At 37.2% G+C, this 25816-nt stretch overlaps 1 protein-coding gene across 1 annotated transcript in view; it reads right to left on the bottom strand.

The window, feature by feature from the left end:
• LOC113229789 (lysine-specific histone demethylase 1A) overlaps positions 1-25816 on the bottom strand; it is a 347041-nt gene that overhangs the window by 318097 nt on the left and 3128 nt on the right. Inside the window, exons 4-10 of the mRNA XM_026463470.1 lie at positions 24762-24915; positions 20323-20451; positions 19800-19942; positions 18592-18741; positions 16635-16693; positions 16157-16381; positions 14997-15145 (exon numbers count right to left, since the gene is read on the bottom strand). Of these exons, the coding sequence (XP_026319255.1) occupies positions 14997-15145; positions 16157-16381; positions 16635-16693; positions 18592-18741; positions 19800-19942; positions 20323-20451; positions 24762-24915 (1009 nt within the window). The remainder of the gene's footprint in view (positions 1-14996; positions 15146-16156; positions 16382-16634; positions 16694-18591; positions 18742-19799; positions 19943-20322; positions 20452-24761; positions 24916-25816) is intronic.

Genomic DNA, 25816 nt, shown 5'->3' with positions numbered 1-25816 from the left:
CAGCAAGCACACTGTTGTAGTAAATATAGCTATGTTATATTTTCCATATAATATTTCACCAAGGAAATAAAAAAAAAAAAAATAATTTACTTGTTTTTAAATAAAATTTCTTTCTTTCTTCTTATAATACAATTTTCGATCCGTTCATTTTGCTTTAATCAAGTGTATAATAAAAGCTGCAGTCTCGTGTTTGTATATTTAGAAGTCATCGACAACAAACAATAATAATAATAACAACGGACACACTCATAGCCCCGCACTAGGGAAACCCTGTATCGCGGGTGCCACTGACACATACATAGACAACCACAAATTACACCCAAACTCACGACAGAAACAAATGCAGGCCATACAAATATTTATCCTGGCCCGGAAATCGAACCCGGGAGGTCTGCGTGGCAGACCAGCATGGTAACCATTCGGTCACAGAGACAATGAATTCTTAAGATCTGGCAAGAGGCCAAAGTTTCACACTCGTTGCTTAAATCTCAATCAATGTAAATTGCACTACATCTTAAAACTAAAGCACCGTAAGCTGTATGACGCCACCGTAATCATTGAAAGCTTCGAAAGGCGAACAATACGTGTCGCTTGCGCAACGCAAGGTATCAGTGGTGAACAATGCCGGGCTAATAGAGCCATTCGTCGGTTCATTGCTTATTCATCCACGCCCCCGACGCCTCCGCCTGTAGAACCACCGTCGCGATTGATGTCCTCGTGAACCAGGAGACAAGCAACCACGCCGGGACACTATGATACAACTCATACCAAGATTGGCAAGATATGCAAGACTTTAGTAATTTCATATGCTGCTGCAACACAAATACACTAAATGGACATGAGTCAGTAATAAAGTTGAGGATTGGAGTTGCAATGCCGTAAACTCCAAGAGGTAAAGCTCTTCGATTAAATGTATAAAGATAATTTTATATAAAATTAATAATTGTGAAGATACGATAGGGGTTCAACATCTAGGGTCCTTATACTTAGATGTGATATATCCCATATAGCAGGATCGGCCCGGACGAAGCAACAAGGGCCGACAGTGTAAATTTCTCCAGAGAGCCCTCACTATTAGAGCAGATTGTGATCGCCGCTGTGAGCGCTAAGCGTCCCAGCACGACTAGACGCTATCCCAAAGGCAACGCGTCGAGATATTTTATTCATAGAGCTCGTGATAAATGAGGAAGGCCGTGGCTGTATCACATTCATTATTGCCTCACGCCATGCATGGCGTTATCAAAAACTTGTTGCCGCCGCGAGCCCGCCTAGAAACGATCGTTTGGCCCCGGACGCCACCTCGGGGACTTGTTTCAGATGCCATTTGTCGTTGGTAAACAGCAAAACAACTTATAATTCATCTTGGCTCGGCTTTGTTACTTGTATTTATGATGCATGGACACCTAAGCCGCAGACACAGCCGATAAATTATTGCTATGTGTAATTATTAACGAATGGTAAAGGCACAAGGTGGTACGTCATAGGATATGGTAAATAATTTAAATATCTTCTAAAGTATGAATAAATAAAGCATTTGCGCATACCGCTATTTTACGGCAAATGGAAGTACGCTCAAGAATGTATGTCAGTTAAACTTCACTATTCAAAATCATAGCCGATAACTCACTAAGTGTTCACTGTAGCATCAGTGTAGTAGGGTAATATTCTAAACTTTCGCGTCAAACGCTCCATAAAATACCGTATTCTAACAAAATACGATATCTTGGTAAATACAATAATCCCGTGTCAAGTCACGATAGCAGCGGTTCCATGGAACGGGTTAACAATCGTTCAATTTGTAGGGCTTGCGGCCTAAGGGCTCGACAATGGCCGTGCACGCGACGACTCCGGCCCGACATTCTCATGAGTAGAATAACGCAACAATCAAGATGTCATTTTTCAACTACCCACGCTGCGAACACCGCGCACCGGGGCAAGCGAACACTAAGAAATATGGCCGACAACACACGCACTCCCCGCCGCACAAAAGAGGCGTCTGAGTATGTCGCGATACACATCTCCGCAGTCTGACTGAATAACGTACACAAGTTTCGCCTTTTCCCTTATATTTTATTCCATGATGAACACCACATAAAACAAGAATAAAAAGTAAAAAACCATACAGATATGTACATCCTGATCAGACAGTGTATTGCAATAATTGAATTCGCGCAACGCGACCAGCTGCATTTCAAAGGATACACTATTATTATTCCAACTTCTTTTGTTATGCTACAAAATTGTATGATTCATACTTCATAATTAACAACAGCTCCCTGCGTTTGTGTGAAGTACAAGGTTTGCATTTTCTGCAACACTCATTATGACAATTTACAGAAGTCAGTGGATAATTTATCGAGTGTAGTAGATGGAAACTCGCAGCGAGAAATGGTAGTAATTATTGACACGAACCGTGTGCCCCGGGCACAGGTTCGCCCTCCTGCAAAAGATCACAAGCGGGCACTAACTCGAAAATTCCACATTCATAACGGAGCAAGCCCTTGGGCGCGATCGGAGGCTGACTCGGTTCTCGTTCGCAAAACGCAATTGATACTCGAAAATTATATGTGGACAAAACGGTGAACTTTCAAATAAAGTAACGGGAGCTCTTCTCCCCTGTTATCATTTTCCACTTATGTTGAAACCCTGCCGCCGTTGTCGTGTTTCATAAACATCTAAGTTCCACAATGTATTGGACCGGCTTAAATAAATTGCGGGCCAGATCCCATAAACAATGAATCCATCAATATCTGACATCGAAGCTATCCCAGCGAATAAAATATTTTTGGATTGGAGTTACTGTCGCTATAAGCATTTGTTACTAATACAGAGAACTATACGTTTTAAGAAACCTGTGTTGAGTTAACCAAAAAAGGAAAATAAGAAACATGGCAAGCGCAGGCACATCCCTTTGGTTAATTCCATCGGTTAAGTGGGAACAAATAACAGTCGCCGGCAAAGCAATCCTTTTAAGGGGAAGCATTTCTATTCGGTAGCATCTTTTGTGTGACACAATGGGGCATCGATCGCGCGAGATTGCGCGGAAACGTTGAGAAAACGCTAACGAGTGCCGCGGCTAATTGAAGTTATTGCCAAGAGGCCGGGCCCGAAGTAGAGGCGACACTTCGATCTAAAGCGTCCTTTTGTACCGCGTAAATGAATTTTTTTGACAATACCGCACTGACCTACTTTTTCAGGAAGGCACATAATATGATCTGAGCCGAGTATTAATAACAGCAACACAAAGGTGCGATAATATTTCAGCTGATCATGTTTATGATATAAGTACTATGTATTGAAAAAACCTTCAGCAAAAACAATTCCTTTGGTTCCCCATACAAACATGCGCGGTTATTTGGAAATTTGTATGAAAAACAAAAAATTATTTTTACGAAAAATTGTAGTATACTGAATCACAAGGAGACAACATACACTACATGGAATGCACGCAACGCTCCGGATTCTACTTTAATCCTTTGCCCCGCCAATAACTATATGAAATATTCTAGTTTTTATTACCCTAACAAAAAATAAATAGACGGCCTTTTAAGCACTGGCAACGCCAGACTAACCAGCGGAATTGACCGAAATTTCCCGGAATCTGTTTTCTTTCGATCTCCGAGGTATTTTCAATTTAATTATTTTCTCAAACCGCAATCCTTAATGAGGATTGGCTCCTTACAACTTCGTTTTAAAAAGTTAAATCTCTTAAGTCCGTACGGCTCAAAAGTAGGTAATACTTTACGTGCACGAGCTTTGAAAATATTTTTTTTTCTAAAGCTGTTTATTATCATGATTTACAATCACCAGCTGAAATGTGGTCGTAATTTTTGGTGGACAACAGAATATAATTTTAAATTTAATTTTATAAGAATAAAATTTAAACAGAATATAATCTCTATATAAATAGAGATTATATTCTGTTTAAATAAGTAGGTACCACATAAATATCTTCTCAATTATTTCCTCAATCATTTTCTCGGTGCTGAAGACCGGCGACCATCTTCATGAGGTTATTTTGGCACGTATTGTCGCCAGCTATTCGTGGCCCTGCGTCGATCTCATTGTCTCCTTATAACGGCACCTATAAAATGTTGGTAACATCTTTGGGGCAAAGTACTGGTCTACAACCTTACGGTTTTCGACTTACCCGAATTATCTTGTTAATAGTTAATTAAATTTTTATTGAATTGATATTCAATTATTTTTTGTGAAATTACTCCACTAGTTTGTTATAATTAATTGTTAATTAAAAAGTTAATTGTTAATAGTTACCAAAACTCAGCTATTTCTACACAAATAGGTATATGTGAAAGTTAGTTATGCAGGCATTCGATCATCAATTTCAGCCTTTTCTTCGTGGAGAAATCCTTTCGTAGCGGGGACAGCAGGGGGGTTATGCCAGACTAATACCGGTTTAAAACCCCACTATGGCATAAACAGGTGCTCAAACGGGAGGGATCAGGGAACGACTATGCGCACTAAAAACCTCCCAGCACCTGTGAAATGCTATCTCCTCGAATTCATCGAAGATTTGAGGCCGGGTATGGGCCTTTCCTTTATTGCGCCAATTCTCACGGTCCTGCGCCGCCCGCAAATCTGACGACATCGGCAAATCATAGGGCCATTAGGTATTCAATACTGATAGATAGTCGCAAGTAGTATAATGTATATTCTACCTTTACATCATTCGATTAAGGCTAGTAGATTAAATGTAACTAACATCAGACGATTAAGTATTTATATTAAGTATAAGAAACACGGCTCGATGGCTCCGTTTTCCACGATATCGATCAACAGTGTCGCCGCTGTGATATTGCTTAGTGATTGATGACTGCAATTATGATTAACCTATTTCCCACGATAGATGGTACTAAATATTTCTGGACTAACGTGACGAGAGAAACAAAAAAATTAAACCTATAAACGTTTTAATCGATAAGACACAAAGATTTGCTTTTTACGGCGAATGTAGATCGAACTTATTACACCAACTGGATCATAGGTATCGTTATCTCCAAACGTGTACCGAAGCAAATAATGCTATTTATATTTAATATAAAATATATTATAATCTTGTCTTTTTTGAAGACGGAGTAAAATGACAGTTCATTGCGCAAAAGTTTGCCCGCTTGCGAGCGGCTAGTGATTGCAATCGATAAATATTCTATCGACTATGAATTGAATATTGGTCACGCTTATGGAATAAATAGCAAACCTTGTTTCATTTCAATCATCCTCGCGACGCATTATTCATCCAACAACTGAGCACAAGTTCATTTGAATTGTCAAGTTTTGTAAGTTCATACACCTGTACATGCATATACATAATAATAATAATAACGCACACACTCAACATAGCCCCGCACTAGGGAAATCCTGTATCGCGGGTGTCGTGGACACATATAGACTATCACAAATTCAGTCCAAAAAAAAAACAAAACTCACGAGAGAAATAAATGTAGGCGATACAAATATTTCTCCCAGCCCGGTAATCGAACTAAAAAAAAAAGGGATATCTGCGTGGCAATCCGGCATGGTAACTGTTCGGCACGGAGGCAGTTATACACTATATTTAGAACTACGTTTATGAAAAATACAAAGAGGAAACTTATCTTAGCTCATTTTAATTCAATATACTTACTTAGATAATAAAACCGGCTATTCTTGTTAAAATGTATATGAATAAAAATTGATCTCGATACTAGTAAGCAAACTGTCATAATAAATATAAAGAAGGCAATAACGTAATTAGTAATCAATAGAACGTCGTAACATTCACAATTCAGTAATTTTTGGCATAATTTTATCTTCTTTCACAATCTATCGATAAAACTATCGATAAGAACTACATAACTATTTAAAATTTTATAAAAACTGGCAACCCTACAAATGTCATTTTACTCCAATCAGGGTCGTATTCTAGAACTCTACTCAATGCTCAAATCAGGACTTGAGTATGATTCAAAGCACTAGAAATCATACTGAAGTCTTGCCATTAGGATCGTATTTCCAGTGCTTGAAATCATACTCAAGTCTGCTCAAATCCTGACTTGAGCATTGAGTAGAGTTCTGGAATACGACCCTCACTCTCCTTTAAAAAGGCAGACTATACAAATCAAATCAAATCAAATCAAATGCATTTATTCGTCAACATAGGATACAGTACATTGAAATACATGGTATTAAATAAGTTATAGCGACCCTCTATGTTGCACCTTCAGGCATACGAACTACATAAGTGGATGATGAACATGGTTATTTTACTTAATTATTATTTATTTACTTAATTATTACTCAATTTTATTTAATGTCAAATTACTTAATTATTACCGAAATATTCGTTTATAGAGTAAAATGTTTCATTAACAAGGTATTCAAATAGATTTCTTTTAAATGTTACAATGTCCTTAATGTTCCTTATGTCAGATGGTAATTTATTATAAATCTTGGCACTCATTGCAATAATACTATTACATAGGAGGGCAGATCTGCCACCTACGCTGTCAAGTTTATTATTCCTACGGGCACTCTTAACACAATTAAAGAAGTTTGGATTGCGTCTGATGAAAACTGCGGTATTAAATACATAAAGAGACATTAGCGTTAGTAATTTATGTTTCTTAAAATAAGGTCTGCAGCTATCTGTTCGTTTTAGACCACACATTGCTCTAATACACTTCTTTTGTGCTAGGAACACTCTCTTCACATTTATAGCATTACCCCAGAAAATTATTCCGTAGCGCAATTTTGAAGCTATGAAACCGTGATATGCTGTTAGAACCACCTCGAGGCTAGCTTTCTTCCTTAACATAAATAACGCGTATGAGAACTGATTCACCTTCTTACATATAAATTCTATTTGGGATTGCCATTTCATGTTACTGTCTATATACAAGCCTAGAAATTTAGTAGCAGTGGTCATGTCAACGCCAATGTTATTATTAGTAAATGGGTTCAAGGGGGATTTTTTTAGTTGAAAGCTCATAACTTTAGTCTTACTGAGGTTTATACTTAAGTTGTTATTATTAAGCCACTCTACTACTTCTTTAAGACTGTCAAGTATTTTAGATTTGTCTTCGTACAGTATAGTACAATCATCTGCAAATAGTACCATCGGATAAAGTGTGGATTTTATTATGTCATTAATATAAATTAAAAATAAGAGTGGCCCCAAGATACTTCCTTGAGGGACACCATGAATAAGCGTATTTGATCTGGATGTATATATTTTTTCAGTATTTGTTTTATTGCAGATTCTATTTACTCTTGTTAATTGAATTCTATCACTAAGGTAGGACTTAAGTACAGACAAAGAGTTACCTCGAACACCGTAGGTCTCCAGTTTTTCTAAAAGTATTCTGTGATCAACAAAATCAAAAGCCTTTGTCATGTCTAAAAAAAGACACGACTTAACTTTTTAATTTCTGCTACACCTGCCGTAATCTCAATTCTGTCAACTATAGTAATGCACACAATTCACTCCCAATGCGCGGAATGCAATATTTCTTAGATCATTGGACGGCAAACAAACTAGCAAAAACAAGGCAGTGGAATCATGTACATTGCTACATGGAGAAGCAGGGCTGGCAAAAGTTGTATTAGCGCGGCAGTCAAGCTATGTGACCGTACGCGCCGCATACGAGCTGGTTGATAGGTGGTACGTTCATTGTGATGCTCTTAAGAAGAAAAGTGGACTGTATGGAAAGGAATCTCTGGAGAAGGACGGATCGGCAGGTAAAAGGAGTGCTCAACAAGTGAACTATACTACGCTGATCTTAAAGGTGGGTTTCGTGCTCGTATGTTTGTAACACGCTTTTTTGGTAATTCTCTTCAAAACCAAATCAATTTCACAACCAAACCAAAACATTCTCTTCTCCCCTTGGTATTTTTCACCATTTATGTACAAAATGTCACTTTGACATTACAATTTAAAAATAATTAGTAAATTATTTAAAACCCAATGGTGTTGGTGTAATCTATATAGTTAAACCATTCACATATTTACTCCTTGTTGGTGAACGATTTTTCTATAAAATCAATACCGTGAATAGCTACCGCCAACCCTGACCAATTTATTGTAATGGTAACGCAGATTACTAGTGCTGCGACTCATAAATTCGATTTTACTTTTGTATTCGAGCTTCCTGTAAATTATAAAGTTTTCTATATTATTTCCACGTGAAACGCCGCCAATCAGTTTGCCAAATACTTTCTATACAGTGTAATGGTATCGCCCTATACAGTGTGTTGATTTGCATTCTCGCCATATTTTAGAAATTAATAATAGAAACAATGCTAAATCATCTAAAAATATAAAAAATATTCTGTTCAATATTCTGGCTAATTGTGTATAGTAAAGTTTTTCAAAATTGTCTCAAAGTCATGTGCACCACGCAAGGGCAGTGACCCCGCCACCCTCTTCAGCGAGCGATACGTAATCTTCCTCGATCGCTTATTTACCTATTTTTTAAATTATGATTATGTACTAGTATTGTCTAATTTACTATTTATTTACATTAATTAGAAAAGTTGACTGAAAAAAGTTTTTTGTAACTTAGATTTGGTACTTACCAGCTTTAGGTTACATGAATGTATTGCTATAAGTATATAGCTCCACAGAGATTTGCACGTGAGTTTCGTTTTAACATTAGACTCCACAACTTTTAAAACAGAAACTTCGACACTCTTATCCTCCGCGTAAACTAAACGTTTCACATCATTCCATAAGAATAGACAAGCACTTGTACTACTAACTCTTTTTTTGCACTACTATCTCTTGTTTACATACTAAACTACATCATCTTTCTAATTTGTGAACCACATGGCATTTCGTGACAGACTAGAATAGAATGTACGGGAAGCAATTTCGACCTACCAATCGCCCCCTCGATATGACAATTTCTGTACTATACGTTGACTCGAGAGGTTCCAAATCTTGTAGCATCTTCTATTATTTATCCCATTGGGGGCATGGTTCCCCAATGTGTTCTTTTATAAAGAAATGAGGAATAGCCCGATGCCGTAATTTTGGGTCTCCGAACCCCCTACAAAATATAAAACCCGTGTCATCGGACCACATGGTGTGTTGACCTCTGGATTCTTTTCTTCGCGAGATGTTTCCTCATTTGTTTCAATGTACTGTAACAATCAGTATTGTTGCAGGGTTTTTTGTGTACCTAGTAATTTCAAGCTTCACCGTTAAATACTAAATGATTGGCTGAAACATAATTGCCGTAACTTCTGTTTAGCCGTGAACGACCACGTGTCATGTGCCCCACGTTGGGTGCCACAGTAATGGTCAGCTCCAGTTGGATTGAGTGAGCGTGAGACTGGTAGAGTGTGAGTTCTGCTGGAATTCACGTCCTTAGCAGCGCTCGTCTTCAACTTCCAGCAGACGTCCTAATTAAAAGTCTCCGAAAAATGCGGTGGGACGCGTGGCGGTTCCGTTGGCAGTCAGAGGAGACTCTCAGTTACGATGATGATCGCTTGATTTATCCGAACAGTGTTTAAGTACAACACAGTAAAACACAAGCGGTATTTCACACCCGGCGAAATTGGACTGAATGCGTTAAGTCTTTAAATATGGCGGTGAATCCACAGAGCTAAACGAGGGTCGATGGGTGGTCCAAGGCGGCACGTTACGTTCCTACGTCCCAATTACAAATAGTAGTTCAGTTGCAGCAGAGCATTGTTGGGTAATATTCCGAAAAAATTCAAAAAGTGGAATTTTATCCGGAAATATTCCCGAAAAATTGGAAAAATTTGAAAAATTAAAAAAATATATTTACGAAGGCATATTATAAATATCTTTTGAATTTTTATTTAACGTGAATTATAAAATAAACTTGTATAGCTGAATTGGTAGGTCAATGGCTGAAAGCCACATATGTAGAAAAACGAGATTGAAAAAGATTTCACAAAAACGAAAAAAACCTTTTTAAAATGGCTGCATCTTTTTTAACCGACTTCAAAAAAAAGGAGGAGGAAAGGAGGAGGTTCTCAATTCGACTGCATGTTGTTTTCTTTTTTTGTAGGGGAAGTCCCTTAGTGGCGGACACTTAAGGTTTTCAGACATTAAATAAAAAACTGGTTCTGGAAATGTAACTTTGTTAATTAATTAACTATCTCAACAAAATTTAAAATCAAAATAAATCAACTAAAATAGAACCTCTCTATAAACAGATTTAAAAATTTAAATGAAACTTTAGTAACAAAAATGACTGTAACTGCAACTGGCACCTAGTACCGGACAGTCTTAACTTCAAACCCCCAGCGCCGGACATCTTTAAAACATCGTGCATCGATCGCATATGTAGTTTTCTGAACATTCAGGGATGTCTGCACATACTTCATGAGCCCACCCACGGCAGCTGGAGCACTGTATCCAGTCTTCGTCGTGGTCCTCTAAGCAAACTACACAAGTTGTTCCTATGTTAGACGTTTGAGTTAATGGTTCCTTTTTCTTTGCTTTGTCTCCACTATTTCCTTTGGCCTTTACTCCTTTAGTCTGTTTCCCTTTATTTCTTGTCGCTGTTCTGAACTTTCTTCCTATTTCTTTCTTTTTGTCATTAAGGGCTTTTTCATTCTCTTTTTCTTCAACAGCAATTTTGTATGGCGATGAAGTTAAGATTTCACTTTTTTCACCTTTTCTTTTCCGAGTAACTGAACGTTTTTTGGTAGCATCTGGCAATGGCGATAAATTATGGACAATTTGGACAATATCTGGATCAAGTGTAGCCAATGGCTTTGAACTGCTGATTGGTTTGCTTGTTGCTGATTCTGCATTAGGTTCTTCGGGTTCTTCTGAAACCAAATTGTTGTGCAATTCGGCATCGTACGTCGAAGATGAACTATTAGCAAAAGCAGTGGAAGACACAGTTATTTCTCTGCTACAACCTGGTGCGTTTGAGGTAGTTCCTGGTTCTTTAAGTGGAATGTTGGTCATATCTGCAGGCAAATAATCCAGATCAGAAAATATATTTCTGTTAAATGGAAGAATTCCGGTGCATTTGAACCCAGATACCGCAATATCCAGCCGAGCGACTTTTGTGAACGCTTCATTCACCAGACCGGTAATATCGTAGTCGGTTATTCGAGATCCAGGATTTGCTCTCATCCACATGTCGCATTGTTGGTTATAGGCATCTTTAAATGGCTTCATAAATGTTCTGTCCAGTGGTTGCAGTTTGTGAGTGGTGTGCGGTGGTGAGCTTATCAAATGAATGTGGTTTTGTCGGCAAAAATTGATGACCTCTAGTGTCTTGTGGCTACAATGTCCATCCAGTAGAATGAGCACAGGGCTCTCTTTTGTCGGGCGTGAATGTTTAATGAATAGCTGCAGCCATTGAAGGAAAAAATCTTTATTCATCCAGCCTTTTGGCTGGGCCACGCCTACGCTTTCAGCTGGAGCATTAATCATGAGCCGATCATTCATCCTCTGTCTGGGAAAGACAAAAAATGGCGGTATGAAGTGGCCATTGGCACTCATGCAGAACAAAACTGTTATATTTTTGCCCCTCTCAGCAGAAGCGAGCTTTCCTACTTGACGAGCAGCTTTCCGAGCAAGAACCTTATGATGTTTTTGCACACAGCTGATACCAGTTTCATCACAGTTGTAAATGCTAGAGGGTGCAAATTTATATTGTGTCATCATTCTTTCCAGGTTGTCATAAAAAAGATCCACTTGTGGTTTGTTAAACCCTATAGCACGCATCATGCTCGTCGACTCCGGTGTTCTCAACGATATGTCAGGATGTCTTTGCATGAAATCGTAGTAAAAGTGCTTACCTGCAGCACCTTTCTCTTTGTTAAATCGGTGAGGGATCTTCAAAGCTTCAGCCAAGTCGAAAGCTAACTTCAGAAACTCCTTTCTCATTAGCGGCATACATCTATTAGATAAGTCCTTTACATGTTCCACTAAAACAGCTTCGTACTCGGGTGAGAAGGTGTTGGTGAATCTACCGATTTTTGGCAGTAACGTCACTTCTTGTCCACGGTTCAATAACGATGTTCTATCATGTAGAGTGCTTTTTGGAACGTTGTAGCGCAACGAAGCCTCTCTCAAACTCATTTGTTTAGACAAAACCTTGTCTATCGCAGTTTGTAAACTATTTTGATCCCATTTTCCTTTCTTATTCGTCTCTTCCATTTCAATTTCCCTCTGTTCTTCTATCGTCTAAAACAAGATACAATAATTATTACAAAACATATGAATTTTTACGAAAAAACACATGTGTTTACTGTCCGACGTTAAGGGACTACTTTGTGTCCGGTACTAGGGGACAAAGAATTTTCAGAATTACGTATTTCATAGCAAAACTTTAAAAAAATTTACAATAATTTTCAGAAACTTCGAATACTTATGAAACACTACATATAATAACAATTACCATAAATACTTAAACACAAAAACATAGCAGTAATACTCACTTTGATTTTACGTGACGCAGTGTGTTCCCGCCAAAAGCTACAATCGCCCGCTCCTACCTCGATCTCGTGCGTCACTGGCAAACGGCGTTTCCCGATCCAGTATCGTTACGTTCCCCCGCACCCCTTTCAACTGTTTTTTGATCGAACGCGTTGCGACATGTCAAGATAATACAAGTGTCCGACGCTAGGTGCTGTCCGGCGTTAGGGGACTTCCCCCTATGTTACGCGATAACTCCGGTATTTGTGAACCGATTTTCATTTTTTTTTTGTTGGAAAGAGGGTACCTCCATAGTGGTCCTATTTAATTTTGACGAAAATCATCCACCTCTACGGGTCAATAAAAAGATCAATTTTTATTCATATACATTTTAACAAGAATAGCCGGATTTCATTATCTAAGTAAGTATGTTGAATTAAAACGAATAACTTTAAAGTAAGTTTCCTCTTTGAATTTTTCATAAACGTAGTTCTAAATATAGTGTATAACTGCCGGACTGCCACGCAGAGGTCCCAAGTTCGACCAGGCCGGGAGAAATATTTGTATGGCCTACATTTATTTCTCTCGTGAGTTTGGGTGTAATTTGTGGTTGTCCATGGCACCCGCGACACAGAGATTCCCTAGTGCGGGGCTATGTTGAGTGTGTGTGTTGTTATTATTATTATTATAAATAGCGCCTACATTTTATTATAAGAAGCAATTATTTTAATGGTTGATTTTGCTATTCTCCAATTCAAGGCGTTTTTCTCTCTCAATACACTTAGAGCAGTGAGAAACGATTTTTATTATCTCCTGTGTCAAGTTTGCGCACTTTCCGGTAACCGTGAACGGAAATCGTGGAGTTCCACGTACTTTTGAGATCGGTTTTTTTTAGTATTCTGTGTCGAGATTATCGTTTAGTAACTTCAACTTTTGACAAATGTCAACGCCAAATTTGGAAGAATAAAGAAAAAATATTGGAAAAATATCCCGAGAAACCATTGACTTAACAATTATATGGACGTCAGGTCCGCGCTAAAAAGTGTCCGAACTTATAGGGCGTTAAAATCATATACAGAGCGTCATTCACGCTTTAGTCTTCGTTTGTTCGACTGACAGCGAAGCAAGCAAAATTAGACAGTACTGCGATGACATTACAATTTAAATTCAACGTTTTAGCTTTTTCATATTCCTTTACATGTCACTGCGTTTAAATAGGTTGACTTGGGACATTTTTTTCGTGGTTTTTGTATTAGACCCGTCGTCCATTTATTTGTAAGTCAATGGGAGAAATACTTATTTTTCTGACAAATTTTTTTTTTTCAATTCGGAAATTTTTCCACTGCGGCAGGTTAAAAAGGATAGCAATACAAATGCTAAAGGAAATGACGTTGAAATTAACCTAAGCGCCGTCTACCTTGACACAGGCGCGAACAAATCTCTAAGTCTTAAAACTTAATCGATGACGTCACAATGTTGTCACGTTTAATATACTACCGTCTACTAATTAAAACGCGACTAAGTGACAAATGGTCAAATAAAGTAAATAAATATATCAAATAAATAAAAAAAAATTAAAAAAAAATAAAGCACAAAATTATATTTTAAAAACAGTTAAAATTAGTTAACGTGTTCGACTTATCGGAACCTTTTTTTTTTGCCCCGAGGGGGCAGAGCCGGGGTTATGTGGGACTAGGCTGAACCCTGAAGGGGAGCAGCAACCGCACTAAACCCCCGGAGTGTTCCTCCTCTCCGCTGTAGGTGGGGGTACGAGTACGCTGTTGCACTCGTCCGCGCCCCCACCACCGTCTGGCCGCGCCTTGCGCAGCCCCTCCCCGAGAAGGGAGACACATCGGTCCCCCGACTCCGAATGTAAGGCTCGCCGAACACCAGACGAGCCTTCCATCCCGGGCCCCTTTATGCTGGGCAACGAACTCCCCCGAGTCCGCTACCCAGGGGCCATAGGGGGCCAGGACAGCATCCACTCAACTGTGAAATTCAGTGGCTGCTCCCCCAGCCCCCGCGGCGGATCTGATGGCAGGCTCCGCCGCAAACACCTAACGCGCTTCCGCGCGGACTCTCCGAAGAGAGTGCCTTGGAGCGCCCACCACGGGCCAACCGCCCACGTACGGCCGCGGAGGATAGGACGAGCGGCAACGACACACCGACACGTCTGTTCCCCGCGACTCTCCTCCTCGCGCATCCGCGCGGTCCCGCTGACCAGACGAGCCCCGCGCGGAACGCCCTCCTCCTCGGGCCAGCCTACCACCATCGGCCGGCCCCATGGGTTCCTCTTAGCTTCACCGTGGGATGAAATCGACCACGGCTACTAGAGCCCCCCCGCCACGACAAGGCGGGAACCCCTTCGGGGGGGCGACTTATCGGAACCTACCCTAACGATGCGTAATAATATAATATTTTATAATAATAAAAAAATATAACATAATATAAAATAATAAAAACGATGCTGAAGTATCATTAAACAATTTCAATATTCTAAAACTGGGTTATGTTTTTTTTATGATATCTCTAAAAAAGGATTTTGTTAGCGGACGGCAGTATATAGCTCGACATAAAATAAAAGTACCTGTCAGATGATTCCCAGTGAATTCGAAGTCGTCGTCCTGGTCCCAATGCTTCAGCGACAGGTTACCCAGCGGCGTGGCGTTCGCGAACTCTAGGTTGGCGAAATGCCAGTCCAGGATTTGTCTGTCACGAACTGACAGATACACTGAACTGAACAAAAAAAAAATACCTAAACTGTACTAAGCCGTGTTGACAATAGGCAGAAACTTGATAAAGAACATATCATGCGGGATTCTCTGTAAAATACTTATAAATTTCGCAAGACTATATTACTAACACCACAAATAACACCTTTCATTCTACGGCTTTTAATAATTCATAAATTTTTATTTTCGTACAAAAGTAAAAATATTTAAATAGATCGCTCTAAATGGTGATAACTCTGTGCTGTAACAAAAGAAAGTGTGTATACCACATCGTATGTGTATATAACATCGGGGAGGACGCTTGCACGTTTGAACTTACTTTTCATTTTTATTCACAACACTCAAACCGAACGTCAAACTATCGTATTCGAAACCGAACCGTAATGACGTCACACCCGTACGATTACTCGAACTTCTCGACCGGCAAAGGCTACAAACATTATTCAGAACATAGTTATCGAATAAAAGTTACCGAACGTCCTATTGTTTACAAAGCAAGAATGTAGTATGGAAATCTCTTATTATTTTAAATTATGTCTGGATTTTGTTCAATTTTATTAATTTATTTTAATGCAAGACTAATATAATTTAATATAAATGCCTCAAAGTCTTAAAAATGTATATAAAAGGATTTTCATTTTTCTTGTAATCTATTTCACCGACTAACTCCGTAAACGCTGTTGGATAACGATATCGTATTCGAATCCGAATCGAACGTTAACTCGAATGTTCTGAATCGCTCTTAGGGCGCCCTTCGATTCGAGGACGATATACGATCGAACGATTCAATGAAAATATGGAAGAGTTCTGAATCGGGGTCCTGCATACGAAGGTTCATTACATGTCCATCACTATATTTTCCTTTGGTTCTAAATAATGCTGTTCAATAATCCTTTTCGATTATAAAAAAACAAAATCGAGTGCCTAATTGAAATTTTAATTTCTGATTGGTTATTTAAATTTGAGTTAATCAATAACAATAGGTTCATTCAAGTTGCGCAAAAATTACACTTACCTCGGTGGATTAGATTCCAGCTGCGTCAGTTTATCTTCAATGCTATTATTTTGCGAAACGAAAGTCTCGTATTCGTTGCACAGTTGATTCATTTCGCGATTCAATCGTCGTAAATTGAATTCTTGGAGGACACTGGCATCGCCAGTTGTGCCTTTTTCTCTATCGGTTAATAATGATTCCTTTTCGGCTTTCATTGATCTTAGTAGTTCTTTTATGTCAGTCATTCTGTGGAAAAAAGTTTAACATTTAAGTGTCGACCTAAAGTTAGTATAGATATTAATAGACTGCGAAAAACGAGAGGATAAACACCCACCGTACTCATGGATTTGAAGTATTACTCCAATGCAAGCTTTAGCTTTACAAGCAAGTGCTCAGTCAGTAACTTTGAGTCAACTTTATTGGCTTTATGCCCTATAAGTACGTAATCTATGTATTGAGTTAGACGCAAGGAATGTAAAGTATATATGGAGTCACTTACTTGTTTACATTTGTTTTTATTTTTTCTTGCAATGTTATTACTGCTTTTAGATGTTGTATCTGTAAAGATGAAAAACTTATTTACAAGATTAATTTTATTGATATTAAGACTAAACCATAGTTTACCTAATATTACTAAACAATGTAAAGGCAGATGTAGAAGGCAAATATTATTAAGGCCCTCATATATAGACTATACCTCGTTACGATCTATCGACACGTTAATCGCATTGATCCGTTGTTACTCCCCTGGAGCGGTATTCTGTAATCGTTGAGACTCGCTATTCGATATTCGTTATGCGGTTTTACCGACGGTATCGATTTTGTCGACAAATGCTATCCTGTACACTACTTTAACCGATCATAACGACAACTCGGTTCGATACGTGCGTTAAGTTTCGTTAAGATTCGATATTTTTTATCGGCTCTTCGAGAGCACCCTGTTTACGTCGGTATTCTTAACGACGCACTTTCTTCTTACATTTCACTGTTAGATATTTGTGTTTTGATCGCATAAGTAGAAAAAATTCACTCACAAAATGTTTTGTAATTGAAAGTGACTTGTTCTTGTCTGTGTGTTGTAATCACTTGTTTACATAGATTTAGAATATAGGTGCCTATACTAAATCTATGCTTATTTATGTCGCGATTGTAGACGTTAAGGTGAAAAATAAAGGAAATATTTACATAACTGCAATTTGCTTATTTGTCGTGATGCATTATTTTTAACCGACTTCAAAAAAGGAGGAGGTTCTCAATTCGACTGTATGTTCTTTTTTGTATGTATGTTACGTGATAACTCCGGTATTTGTGAACCGATTTTCATGATTCTTTTTTGTTGGAAAGGGGGTACTTCCATAGTGGTACCATTTCATTTTGAAGAAAATCATCCGCCTCGAAGGGTGGCTGTTCACGCATGAAGATTCATTTTTATAATAATAATAATAATAATAATAACGCACACACTCAACATAGCCTCGCACTAGGGAAATCCTGTGTCGCGGGTGCTATGGACACACACATAGACAACCACAAATTACACCCAAACTCACGAGAGAAATAAATGTAGGCCGTATAAATATTTCTCCCGGCCCGGGAATCAAACCTGGGACCTCTGCGTGGCAGTCCGGCACGGTAACCGTTCGGCCACGGAAGCATTTTTATAAATAGCGCCTAACTTTAATTTAGAAGCAATTACTTTAATGATTGATTTTGCTATTTCTCCAATTCAAGGCGTTTTTCGCTCAATATACATTGAGTAGTGACAACCGATTTTTATTATCTCCAGTGTCAAGTCCTGTATGGTGGGGAACTAGGAGATATTTCAATAAAACTTAGCAAGTAGACGTAATTCCACGTACTTTTGAGGTCGGTATTTTTAGTACTCTGTACTGAGATTATATCATAACAGTACGTTTCCCTTGAATGTCACAAACATTGCACAAACCTTAAAGGCTGGAAAAAAATTAAACCACAGTCAAAGGCACAAACTAAATAACCATAGATAAGAGTATTTGTAAATAACTATTTGAACGCTCGATCGTGATTGGTCGAGAAACATAGCCTACCGTCGGGATGTTCCCAATTCGTCTTTTTTTCGATGATGAAACGCTGACCTCACATCGCTGTCGGTACGCGTCAGTTGCAGCAACGATTTTCGTTATGGTGGACTTACAGAATAGCATAATCGGTAAGTTGTCGATACGGCAACAGACGACTTTCGCTATCAGAGCCATACCGAATCATAATGATAGCCATTACAGAATACCGCTCCTGGCGTTCAAGTTAATCGTTAACGACAAAAACATTCAATTTGTCGTTTCGATCAGTCTGAAATGACGGTTCGTGAAGACATATCGTCCTGTGCATGAGGGAATTTAAAACGAGAAAGGTATTAGACAAACTACCCTGCCATATTCATAAAAGCTTAAAACATTTTGAAATATGTTGTATAGTACCTGCTTATGTTTAACATTCTTCTGTTGTAATTTAATGACCCACTCCAAAGCTTGTCCCAAAGAGACTGGAGTATCGTTGTAATAATTAAAATCCACTTGATGGGACAAATAGGAAGTAGCATCAAGAAGCCTGTTGAATTCACGTTCCACCTAAAACAAAATTTTGACTTCTGACCTACCTTGTTTAAAAACAGACATGATGATATGTAGGCAAGTATGTGTACACATGTACATAGAATTTATATACATTTCTATGTAAATAATACTCCAAAAAATATCCTATGAGCCGTGTAATTACAAGCTAAGTACGTTTCCACATTGCTTCTAATCCGTATCCGTTCCGAATCCGAGAATAGACAAATCTAGAAATCTCTGACCGACTTCGGATATCGCTTATGCAACGAATCAGAGAGTACGAATATCGCTTGTACACCTAGAGATTAATAGTAACTATTATTTTGTCCTTTCAGTCCGTCTGTCAACTTTTGGCATTATTATGTTATTACATGTGAAGACGCAGATGAAATAAAAATGAGTACCTACAACTTCTACTGTTAAACTGACTTTTCAGAGAAACAGTTTATAATAACAATGATGAACTTTTTTTTTATAGTGAATCATTTGCAATCAGTGCCACTATGTGCTGATAATCGGTTATGTCAACGCAGGCGAACTCTCCACTATAAGTTTCTTCCCCTTTATGTGCACACCACATTACTCCAACGGGAGTATGACTTTTCGTTTGAGCCTTTAGTTGTATCTGCAGATTGTCAACTGTTTTGCCAGTTCATTACGATGGTTCTCAAGGCTATTACGGTATTTACCATATTCATGTCCAGGTATTTGTGTATGTCCGAGTTTGTGACATACCAGGGTACATTAGCCATACTACGCAAGATAATGTTTTACATTCTTTGTAACATGGATATATTGGAGTTACAGGCGCTCCCCCATAGCTCCTCCATACTGGCTTCAGTGTTGATTTGTATATGTATACAAAATAGCAAGAAAATTTGTAGCTATTACAGAATTGGCGTGTCCACTTTTAATTTAATATATTACCATGTTCTATCAACTATCAAACTGAAACGATTTCAGGCCTCTCCAAGTAGCTTAGTGAAAACGTCAAAATTTCTACAATTTATTGAAAAACAGCTGCTCCCTACTCCACTTAGTACATAATGGCCTTAAGCTCGTATCAGCCTTACCATTTCATCTTTATGTTTAGGAACTTGATTGCCAGTGGCCTCATAAAGAGGACACTTCTGTTTAATTTTATGTAACTCCATGTTCATTTGAACAGAGAGAGTCGTCACTGGGTTACCACCTAATCCAGTAACCACCATGGCACCTGAAAGTGAGGAAACGACATTAAAATTGAAACCAAAAAGATAAATTAATAAAAGGTTAATTTTCCTTGCACAAATTATTAATTGTGGTATGATAGCAGTGGTTTCCTATGTAATAAGCAATTTTTGTAAGTCAATAATAAAAGCGCCCGCAATGTTAATTACAAATTTCCTTTGAACACAATGTTAGAATATTATTATTTATTTTTGTTTTATAATTAAATAAGTGCGCATTTGACCTCCATCTCACCTGATGGAAAGCGACGAAGAGGTCGACGATGTAGCATGCAAATTTAAATAGTGCCTATTCACTCTCGCCTTCAAAAGGCATTATTTTGTACTATTTTGACAACTTTAAGGGTATTTGAAGCAAGAAGAATACCTAAGTCAGCAACATAGGGGCCTTTTCGATAAGTACAGATGCGACCGCCAACTCTGTCTCTGCCCTCCAGTATTACAACTTCACAACCAAAGGATTGCAGTTGGCGAGCGGCCGCTAATCCGGATACTCCTAAAATAAGAAAGATGTTCATTGAATAGTCGTTTTTTCTTTAAACAATGTCAGCATGCCGATATCGCAGTGCGACAATGTGACCAAACAAAAATAATTTTATTACTTTTCTCAAACATGCCCGGAAATGTTCACTTTTCTTTTGAACAAAGAGCCTCGTCTTTGCCACAGTAAAAAAATTAAAAACAAATTTCTCCCCGGCCTTGGCCGCAAAATGTACAATATCGCACCTCCAGTGAAGCAGTGACTGAACTTACATTTGTAAAATTATATGTTATTATTATATTACAGAAAATTAATTAAAAATTTTGTATTTAGGGCTACTGAGCCCATTTGAAGGGCTCTTAAATGTTTATACTATTTCAATTCAATACGCTTTACGCCCTCTATAGGAAAATGAGGGAATCCGTACAGCGTCTCTGTTTCTTCATATAAATTGCGTTTTAAGTATGGTTTGGGATCACAATTTTTTGCAGTTAAGTCTGTGCTTTACAGGAGCTGCGATATGACGGTTTTCGGTCAATGTATGAGTTAAACGTTTTAGTACATTATTGCAGAGGCCGAGAAATAAAGGATGGCTAGACGAGTATGAGTTACAATAGTATGGTACTTTTATGTCAAAAATGTATTGTTGAGGATCCTACAGAGCTACCTCCAATCCAAAGTGGTGTATCGTTTAAAGTCTTGCAAAGGATTTCTGTATGTGACCATTCTGCCATAGACCAGCTCTGTTTAAACGTACCGCCATATTGTCGCCATAAATTTTACCTTGTGCACAGTTTTTTTGTGTTTTACTTTCCAGTTTTTTAGCATTTTTTTATATAATTTTTTCCATCCACAGCGATTTTTAAAACAGAATTAAAAACGTACACACGCAATGCGCTGAGTGCGTAGAGGGAGAATAAAAAAAAGAATAGAGAAGCTTCTCGCTTATACTGAGAAGGGATACCAACAGAGTACCTATAAATTCTGGGTTGTCTACTTTTAAAATTTTAGTAGCTGTAACTTTCTTACTTTTTCATTATAAATTATGTCTTCTCCTTATTTCTTTAGTCTTTTGTTATTTCCTCACATTGTTTGAGAAAAGCACAGCATGTACATTGACAGAAACAGGGATTGCCTGACACATGTAATACAAGGTAACTTATACTTGTCTGGCTAGTCCTTATTTCCATTTTACTGCAATAATGTCCCATTCGTTTTTTCTTATAATATATATATTAATTTAATGATTATTTATTTATTTATTTTCTCCACAAACATTACAGTTAGTTAAGAATTTAGATAATGTACACAGTCAAATTTATTGCAGTATGTTTGCAAGAGACTGGTTCCTAAACTAAGCCCAAGCCTAATATAGGTAACCAGGTCCCTCACCTCGGACAATAATTCGTACTTAAAACATTGTGAAAATATTGACCAAGAAATATAAATTAATGATATTTATTAATGGTAGTTCAAAAACAAATTTGTATGTATTAACTGGAACTAAATACTAATATTAAACTGAAATTAAAAACTAATTAATAATAAAAGAATTAAAAATAAAAATCAAAGTGTGTAGTGTTATATGTAGATGTGAGACAGAGCTCATTCATGCTATATAAAGAACAGAAAGAGGGTTGGGCTGCCAATGCTACCCTGAGGGATACCATATGTAATGGGGAGTTCATCGCTCAGGTAGTCTCCAAGTCTAACACGCTGTGTTCTATTTGTTAGGTAGTCCGTAAATAAACTCAGCTGGATTCCTCTAATGCCCATTTTGTTTAGCTTCTCTATGAAGCTTGGAACAGGCACCGTGTCGAACTCTTTGGCAAGGTCGATGAAGATACAGATACATTTCTTTTCACTGTCAAGTTCTCTAACCAAAAAATCTGTAAAGTCATGAACAGCATCATCTGTAGATCTGTGTCGTCTAAACCCGTACTAGCTCTTCGATAGAATGTGTTAGGTTTCCAGGAAATTGAGAAGTCTGTTATTGATAATACGTTCGAAAACTTTAGACAAGGAACTGAGAATAAATATAGGCCTATAGTTACTAGCACAGTGGCCGTCTCCTGGTTTATAGATTGGGTGTACTATGGATTTTTTGTAGGTATCTGGAAAGGTACCTGTATTGATGCACCGGTTTATAAGGTTGGTGAGCACTGGAGAAATAGAATGCACAATCTTTTTTAAACCTTCGACGAAATGCCGTCCCAGCCTAAGGAACAGTCTGATTTATTATTGAGAATAGTTCTTTCAATCTCTTCGTTGTCGACTTCAAGAAAAACAAATTAATTTATAGGTGTTGCTAAAGCGGTCCAGTAGTTTTTGAAAGGGGTGATATTAGTCGGGATATGATCAGCAAGCTTTTTACCTACTAAGGCAAAGTATTGATTAGCTATATTTGTAGAGGATTTCGGTGAATCACCAGCTTTTAGAAGTTCATGTGGGAATTTTTTTGCTTCTGTAAATAAGTAAAGGATTTTATAGCAGTCCATAGTTTTTTGGGGTTGTTCTTAGCTGTAATTAGTTGATCCCGTTTATATTGAATTTTTAATTTTTTGAGGAGGCCATTGCAAAAATTTCTATATCTCTTGTAAGTCACCTTTCCAAAAGTTTCATTGTTGGGGGACAACCTAATTTTCTTGTGCATAGAGTCTCTGTTTAAATAATTGTGTGTTATTTTTAATAATTTGTATAATATATCAATGAATAAGTTTCTGAATTTATTTAGATTATTTTCAGAATAAAAATGATTAAAGTCCATGTTAGAACATTCTGAGACAATACCATCCCAGTTCAACTTACCTGATATTTTATTGTTGGCTAATCTACAGATTTCTTTACCTTTTAGACAGAAAAGGATGGAAGTATGATCTGTTACAGTTGTTTGTAGGTTGAAGGTCATAACAGAAAGTTTTGTTTTTAATACTACATGGTCTAAGCAATTATTTTCACGAGTCGGAGTATCAATGGCTGGCAGAAGACTATAGAAGGATAACAAGTCCAGATATGAATTTACTTTGTTATCCGAGCCAAGTAAATTTATATTTATGTCTCCGATTAAAATAATATTAGTGAAGGTTGAGACACGCTCAAGTAAAAGGTCAAGAGAATGTAGGAAGGGTAAAATGTTTTGAAAAGAGGGTGGTCTATAAATGCTGATCACAACAGTCTCTCTCCCAAACTTCACCAAAAGACAGTTAGCTTCTGACAGTTTTGGCTCCTCTACTACATAATTCAGTTGACTTTTTATATACAACACCAAACCGTCATTTTGGTTATAATCGTCATTCGTTTTATAATACGTACAGCACGTCATTTCAGGAAGGCAGGCTATAGAGGAGAGCCAGCATTCAGATAAGGCAACGATATCACACTGAAATGATAATCTAGATAAAAGTAAGGTTAGTTTATCAAAATTATATCTAAGGCTGCATATATTTTACTGTATAATTTTTAATTGAGAATTGCAATTGCCAAGGTATCTACATCATTATCCAAAAATATCAAATTGTTCCAAGTTTGAAATTCATTCTAACAAATCATTTACAGAATCGAATTTTGTTTTTTAATGTAAAACAGATGGGTACAAAAGTAAGGTTAAAATAAACCATGGTTGTTATAGATACAGATTGAAAAATAAATATCCAGTAGGTATACGAGATTGAAGTATGATAGCATACAAGGTGATATGTGTGTTTTAGTGATTTAGTGTGCATACTGTTAGTGTGCGTAAATGTGAATAATGTTGTATATTTATGTAAGATGTATACAAAGTTATTATTTAAGCAAATAAAGTTGAAATCATTGCTATGATGGTAAGAAAATTGAGATATACTTTGTGATCGATGATACATAAAGCTTTCCTTTACAAATGTTAAGATGGTACATGTCACTAGGTATATAAACAAATAGTCAATTTTGTGGTAACTTTTTGAGATCATCTTCGTTATATATACATATATATATATATAAGACGATCTTAAAAAGTATATATATATAATTGAAGTTATAATTATTATAATTTAATTAAATTTTTATTGAATTGATATTCAATTATTTTTTTGTGAAATTACTTTTATTATATATAATTAGTTTGTTATAATTATTAATACAAAGATCGTCTTTCGAATTCGAAGATTCGTCGGTTCGAATCCGACCGGATCGAAGGAATTTTTTCTGAGTGTTCGATCTTTGTATTAATATTTATTATAATTTATTTTACTGAACCATTTAAGTTCTTATTTATGTATCACATTTATCCTTGAATTAAACTTTAAAAACTTTATTAGCTGTTATATAGCTGTATTGTGCTGTTTTACCTGCACCAATAATGATGACCTTTGGTCGCTGCTTTCCTTTTGGAGGAGAAGGAATAGGTGTGATCCTCTCATAGATTCCATAATTTATAAAACCATGACGGTCTAAAAATGCATGTGTTCTAATCACTAGGGCTGGATCCCCATTGTACGGTGCCTGGAATGGAAAGAAAAGCAAATTTTATCATTAAATTATAATAAGATGTGGTGTAGTGGACGATCTCGTATTTGGTCAGCAATGGAAGTTGCTCCTCGGGAATTGTCCTCAAAGTTGCTGGCAATAGAACAAAACAAAACCTCTATTTTGTTTCAGATAGTTATGGTTTAAAAAGCCTAACCACTTCAAGAAAATTTAAAGAGCGTAAGGATATCACAAATCCTTCTACTGAACGAACTATTGAGATTTCATGTGTGGAATTGGATCAGTTTGTCGTCTTATGTGTATACAGGCCCCCCTCTGCTAATTTTAACGAGTTTGAATTAATTATGGAAGACAGTTTAAAGCGGATTTTTCCAACCAAAAAAAACGTAGTAATATGTGCAGATTTCAATGTAAACCTGTTGGAAAACTGTTCTACTTCTGTAAGACTCATTAATTTATTTCAAAGTTTTAACTTGATTAATCTTTTTTTAGAACCAACTCGCATTACTGCCTCCTCTTCTACTTGTATTGATAACATCTTTTGTAACACAGACGCAGTGTCTAAACCAATAATAAATTGCTTAAGATCGGACCATAGTGGCCAATTGGCTTCTTTTAATTGTAAAATGAGCAAGAAGGTAGACCAATTTCTCTGTAGACCGATATCCACAGAACGCATAATTCGATTTCAAAATAATATCGGCAATAGTTTAAATTCCCTATCCCATATACCGGAGGATCCAAATACTTTATATAACACGATATTTAATTAAAAATGAATTTGACAATATATTTAAATCGAAAACATTAACTTTCCATAGAGAGACTAAATTCAACGACTGGGCAACAGTAGGTATTCATAAGAGTAGGTCTCGTTTGTATGAGCTATATGCTATGAAAACTTATAATACTAATT

The sequence above is a fragment of the Hyposmocoma kahamanoa genome, unplaced genomic scaffold (assembly GCF_003589595.1).
Source record: "Hyposmocoma kahamanoa isolate Upper Pololo Valley unplaced genomic scaffold, ASM358959v1 62, whole genome shotgun sequence".
Lineage (NCBI taxonomy): Eukaryota > Metazoa > Arthropoda > Insecta > Lepidoptera > Cosmopterigidae > Hyposmocoma > Hyposmocoma kahamanoa.
This window is presented reverse-complemented; position numbering and strand designations above follow the sequence as displayed.